The 6,505-nt window shown below is 45.5% G+C and overlaps 1 protein-coding gene across 1 annotated transcript; it reads right to left on the bottom strand.

The window, feature by feature from the left end:
• Positions 1–1,115: 1,115 nt before the first annotated feature.
• Positions 1,116–5,611, bottom strand: LOC127576368 (zinc finger protein 256-like). The gene is made up of 2 exons (XM_052026885.1): positions 5,488–5,611; positions 1,116–2,377 (listed from the first exon to the last, which is right to left on the bottom strand). The coding sequence occupies exon 2, from the start codon at positions 2,043–2,045 to the stop codon at positions 1,272–1,274; it is 774 nt and encodes a 257-aa protein (XP_051882845.1). The 5' UTR covers positions 2,046–2,377; positions 5,488–5,611; the 3' UTR covers positions 1,116–1,271.
• Positions 5,612–6,505: the final 894 nt, after the last annotated feature.

Here is a 6,505-nt window from a genome sequence, read left to right on the forward strand (position 1 = left end):
GAGGGAATTTTTGGAAGACGCTGACTGAAGCTCATTACTTCTAAACTGATACTGCAACCAGGACCAAGATAATGTCGCTAAATCAGTGGACTGGTTGGCTCCTATTGACTCCTTCCTTTTGATTCTTCTACCACAGTGTTAAGGCAAAGCCAGCTCTTTCCACTTAGAGTCCTACCAAGGGCTTGTACCCTGTGCTATTTTTATAGTTCTTTTTTGTCCACACCTTACAGCCTATATAGCATGCCTCTATTCTATTTATTTTGGCATAATAATCTCTTATATTTCCCACAGCTCAGTGGCGTACCTAGTAGAGCTGCTGCCTTCCAGTGACCTGGGTTCAATCCTGACCTCCAGTGCTGTATATGTTGAGTTTGCGCATTCTCCCTATGATTATGTGGGCTTCCTCCGGGTGCTCAAGTTTCCTCCAGCATCCGACAGCGGAGTGGGTTGGTAGGTTAATTTGTCATTGTAAATTGCCCCCAGTGTGTAGGTGAGTAGGTGGGGGTGAGGGGAGAATAAAAATGGAATTTGTGTGCATGGATGTTTGGTGGTCAGCTTGGACGTTGTGGACCAAAGGCCTAGTTTTATGCCAGCTGACTCTGACTGAGCTCAGCACTCACACTGAATTTATAATTATGTCATTGTTGAAGAATGTACATTTGTTCGGTTTATAACCCTGTGGACAAAAAAAAACTGAGTGTCATTTAACGATCTTTATCTTGTTAATGACTTAAAAGCGTGACGCTCATGCCTTTGTGTATCGGAGGTGGATACAGAACATGGAACAGTACAGCACAGAAGAGGCCCTTCGACCCACAATGTTGTGCCGACATAGCTATTCCCTCCTACCTACAGAATGCCCATATCCCTCTATTTTCCTCTCATTCATGTGCTCATCCGAGCCCCTCTTGAAAGCCCCCACATTCTAACATTATTCCCACTCTCCTCCCCCCCTCATCTACCTATTAACCCCCCCCTTCTCACCTGGATCCATCCACCTATCACCTGCCAGCTCTTGCTCCAGGATCTATTCAGCTTTTATCCATTAATCATCCCCCTTTCCATTTAACAATTATTCTGTGAGCTGAATTCATTTTCTCACAAGTGCACGTTATCTGAACAAAACATAGTTATCTTTGTTTATTCAATTATTTCATTACAATGTTGTTACAAATACTGATTATGCTCTGTCTCTTCCTTAAAATTAATCCTGAATGACCTGCACATTAATATCTGATATCCTAACAACACAAACATCTTATTCTCACAAGTCATCGGTGAACTCGCTGGTGTTTTCGCAAGGTGGATGAACGAGCGAAGCTCTTTCCACATTCAGTGCAGGTGAAAGGCCTTTCACCAGTGTGAATACGTTGGTGGTTCACCAGATCCCTTCTGGTTTTAAAGCTCTTCTCACAGTCAGAACATTTATAAGGCCTGCTTTCGGTGTGAACACGAAAGTGTGAAGTGAGGTGTGATGAGCACGTGAAGCACTTCCCACATACGGAGCAGCTGAAAGGCCTCTCTTTAGTGTGAGTTCGCTGGTGAACCAGAAGCTGAGAAGAACTAGTGAATCCCTTCTCACAAACAGAGCAGATGAATGGTCTCTCGGTCGTGTGAAGTCGCTGGTGGCTTAGATGGTGCGATGATTTAGTGAATCCTTTCCCACACACAGAACACACAAATGGCCTCTCTCCTGTGTGACGACGCTTGTGATCAGTGAGATGTGAAGAGCAAGTGAATCCCTTCCCACACTCAGGGCAGGTAAACGGTCTCTCCCCGGTGTGAACTCGCTGGTGCTCAGTGAGGTTGGATGAAGACCGGAACTTCTTCCCACAGTGAGAGCAACTGAAAGGTTTCTCATTGGTATGAAGTCGCTGGTGCACCAGGAGGCAGAATGACTGAGTGAATCCCTTCCCACACACTGAGCAGGTGAAGGGCCTCTCCCCAGTGTGACTGCGTCGATGAATTTCCAACTGAGAAGGGGAATTGTATCCCTTTCCACAGTCCCCACATTTCCACGGTTTTGCCCTGCTGCGAGTATCCATGTGTTTCTCTAGGTTGGATGATCAGTTCAAGTCCCACCGACACACACACGCAACTCAACACGTGCACAGTCTTTCCCCACTGTGAAATGGGGCAATGTTTTATCAGTTGTGTAACTGTTAAAGCTCCTTCCCCCGTGTCTGCATTGGAACACTCTTCTGTGGTCTCGTTGCTTTTCCAGTCACATTGATATTTGAAATGTTTTCTAAGTGGCAACATAGGCATACTTTTTTCCTTCCATAGTCAACATGATGATACTCAGACCCCAATGAAATTAAGTGACGTGCTGTTAGGTTTGAAGTTTCCCATTTGTTAATTCTCCTCTTCCGATACCCTGTGTACAAACAATTTCCATAAGACTAGAAACTCAAAACAATATGCAGGTTAAGACCATAAAAACAGGCTGCCAGACAAGAATTTCCAGCACATTACTTGAGATCATAGGGCATGCAACTCACCGACCATGATAAATTCCACCCCCTCCCCCCCTCCCCTTACCACTCCCAAACCCATAAAGTTATTGTAAGGACCAGTTTTACCCAATTCTTGATATCTTGTTGTTATAATAACCTGATTTAAAGACTCCTTACAAAGTGGGATCATTATTTCTTTATTTATTAAATTTTCAGGAACTGGACATGGCCTGTCCTCAGAGAAGTCATTGGTGGGAGCAACCTTCTCGAACTGTTGCAGCCCTTCTAGGGCTCCAAGCCTAGATGAGGAAACGTTGAGGATTGGTAGTGGTTGGAGGAGGATGGGGTGGTGGCAGAGATGCAAGATGATTAAAGAAAAGGCCGGCCAAAGATCTTGGGTTCATGTACACAAATACCATCAAAGAATATCGGGCTTTGCACAAGCAGCCAGAACAGCAGAAATTTAGGGAATGATACAGTAGAAAAGGAGGCTATCCATTGGATGGTACCTGTGGCATGTTCTTTAAAAGAACTTTTCAATTTAGTTGCACTTAGCTGCTCTGTAATTTGCTTTGATTTGTACAACTTCTGAACCAGTATTCAATACAATTTCATCATCAATGCAAGCAGAGTCTGACAACTCGTTGATGAAAAAAACCTGTCTCCATTTATCAGCTTTTGCATTTTACCAGTTACGGGGGTTACAAATGACCCAACTTATGGAACTCTGACTTTATGCAAATCCTCCCAAACATTTTTCAAGCTATTAATAATAACATATTTCATGGTGACTGGATACAGTATATATTCCATTCATTTAATTATGGGTAGCGTTAGCGTGATTATTCATAGAGTCACAGAGTAATACAGCATGGATACAGGCCCTTCGGTCCAATGTCCATGCCGACCACGGTGCCAATCCATCTAATCCCAATTTCCTGCGTTTGGCCCATATCCTTCTAAGCCCCACCTCTGCATGTGCTTCTTAAATGATATTGCAATTCAATGAAATGAAAGAGTTATAGCAAATGTCTATAGAGTGATATGAAATGGATAGCAAAAAAGATATTGGACATTTCTGACATGTAGAAATCAGCTTATGGACAGTTCTCAGGAATGGAACCCATACATAACCCAGGCACTGCCTGTATTTAATGTGTTCGTCATTAAATAAAATGCTCAATAGTTTCAAATTCACATTAAAATTAGTTCTTAAAGTGAGATGCTCAATGTTGTTTATTCATTGTTTGGGATTGCCCTTGCTGCCTTGAACTGTTGCAGTCCATTCCCACAAGGCTATTAGGTTGGGAGTTCTTGTGACAATGAGAGGCCAGCTATATATATTTTCAAGTCAGGGTGGCCTGTAACTGGGAGAGGAACTTTCAGGTGGTGGTTTTCCCATGTACCTGCTGCCCTGCTCATTCTTGGTGGTATGGGATGCAGGTTTGGGAGGGGTTATCAAGGTAGCCCAGGCAAGTTACTGGAGTGCATCTTGCAGGTAATGCACAGTGCCTTCATTGTGTGCCAATGCTGGATGGATTAAGTGTTTAGCATGGTAGACAGGGTACCAATCATGTGGGTTGCTTTGTCCTGGATTGTGTCAAGCAGCTTGAGTGTTGTTGGAGCTGTGCTCATCTGGGCAAGTGGAGAAGATTCCATTATGCTCTTTGACTTATGGCTTGCAGACAATGGAAAGGCTTTGGACGATCAGGAGATGTCACTCCTTGCAGGATACCCAGTCTATGACTTGCTCTTGAAGCCAATACTTATGAGGCTGGAATAAATGCAGAAAATGTTGGAAACTCTCAGCAGGTCAGGCAGCAGCTCTGGAATGAGAAACAGCTAATATTTAAGGTCGAAGAGCCTTTGTCAGATGTTCTGATTAAGGATATTCGACTGAAACATTAATTCCATTTCACTTTCTATAGACGCCACACAAATCACTGAATGTTCCCAGCATTTTGTGTTTTATTTCAGATTTCCACTGTCTGCCATTTTGAAGTTTTCATTTTACAAGGCTGGTCCAGTTGGATCATGGTAGCATAGCAGTTAGTGTGACGCTATTACAGCGCCAGCGATCGGGGTTCGATTCCCGTCGCTGTCTGTAAGGAGTTTGTACGTTCCCCCGTGTCTGCGTGGGTTTCCTCCGGGTGCTCCGGTTTCCTCCCACATTCCAAAGATGTACGGGTAGGCTAATTTGGGTTTAAAATGGGCAGCACGGACTCATTGGGGCCAGAAGGGCCTGTTACCACGCTGTAAATAAAATTTAAATATCTGGTCAATGGTGACTGCCAGGATGCTGGTGGAGTGGGTCTGTAATGCCATTGTATGCCAGGTGTACAAATGGTTAAGCTAGTTTATAGATGGTCACCTCCTGGCACTTACGTGGTGTGAAGTGTCTCCTATTATCAGTTTTGCCTTTGCCAGCCTTCTCATGGCTCGTTTACAAAATGGGTAAATGCATTCCGGATGAAATGGGGAGTTTGCTGGGTTCAATAATGATCCCTTTGAATGTTGGACCAGGTATGTATAGGCTGTTGCTATCACCCACATCCCCAGGGTTCATAAAGCAGAATGGACATCGGACTTTACACGGGGCTGCTCAGCTGAGTGTAAACCGCACCTCTGTCAGTGTGCTGCCTCTGCAGTCAAAGGTTCTGTCACCGCTCGCTTTGCGGGCTACCTGGAGAGGGGTCACTGAACTGGGACGGTACCAGTGGACAGGAACACCTCAGTCCGAGTCCGGAGACCCTCCTGCAGTGGAGTGTCAATCAAATAAACAAACCAATCAGCAACTCTCCTGCTCACAGGCTCGCCAACATGGCTGCGCATGCGCCGTGCTGTGGACCAGTCCGGCGTGCAGACCGGTCTGGACGGTCGCCCCGTCATCCGACTGCTGCAGCTGAATCCACCCTGTGACCAGCAAGCTGGTGTACCCTGATTCTGACCCTCGCACCTATACTGGATATTTGAACAGCCTCCCAGCCCATCCGTGAACTGAATTCCTCCCCTGCGCCCAGCATTCTCCTACCAGATCCCGAATCTCCTGTTCCTCTCCTGGCCGCCTCCGTCTCTATTTACTGCGCATGCTCGAAATACGGCGCTCCTTTCTACTGCGCATGCTCGAAACACGGCGCTCCTTTCTGCTGCGCACTGGGTTCCTGCAATCACTTTTGGGCGCTTTAACTAATGGGCCACTTTCCGATTCGCGGGGGCTTCTGGGTATGTGTTCCGCCATTGGGATTGTGAAGTATGCAGTTCGAGCTCCAATTGAATTTGGGATCGGACAAGTAATAAATTACTCAGTAAATTGCACAGGAAGACGGAATCATCAACATCTTAGTAAAATGGAGACACGACAGATTGCACATGCTGTAATGTATCTACTATGACACGCTGAGTTCCTCCAGCGCTTTTTGGTTTGCTCCAGATTCCAGCATCTGCACACTTGAGTCTCCATAATGTATGTATTATGTAGGTTTATATATAGTTTATGTTAATTTGTTTATGTAATTAAAGTTTGCAATATACCTTTGCAAAAAGCGAATTTTCGTGACGTCTATACCCTGGGTATGTATCCCCGTGATAATAAACTTGCACTTGAATACTGGAAATATAGAACAACTAAAAAACAAAAACTACTGGAGGAACAGCAGGTCAAGCAGTATCTGTGGAAAAAAAGGGGATGGTCGATGTTTCGGAGCACATGCAGACAGAGGATAGGTGAGTTCAGGTGATAAACAAGTCCAGCTGAGGTTGGGGGAGGGGGGGGAAAGATGTAATAAGCTGAGAGGTGATAGGTATAAGAGACAAAGGGCTGAAGAAGAAGGAATCCGGTAGGACAGGGCAGTGGACCATGGAATCAAGGATGGGGGAGGGGAGGAAAGGAGATGGGCAGGTCATCAAGGTGGGGGAAGGGAGCCATAGGAATAAGGGAAGACAAAGGATGGCTCCCTTCCCCCGCCTTGATGTCCTGCCTATCCCCTCTCCTCCCCTCCCCCATCCTTGATTCCATGGTCCACTGCCCTGTCCTACCGGATTCCTTCTTC

The sequence above is a fragment of the Pristis pectinata genome, chromosome 12 (assembly GCF_009764475.1).
Source record: "Pristis pectinata isolate sPriPec2 chromosome 12, sPriPec2.1.pri, whole genome shotgun sequence".
Taxonomy (NCBI): Eukaryota; Metazoa; Chordata; class Chondrichthyes; order Rhinopristiformes; family Pristidae; genus Pristis; species Pristis pectinata.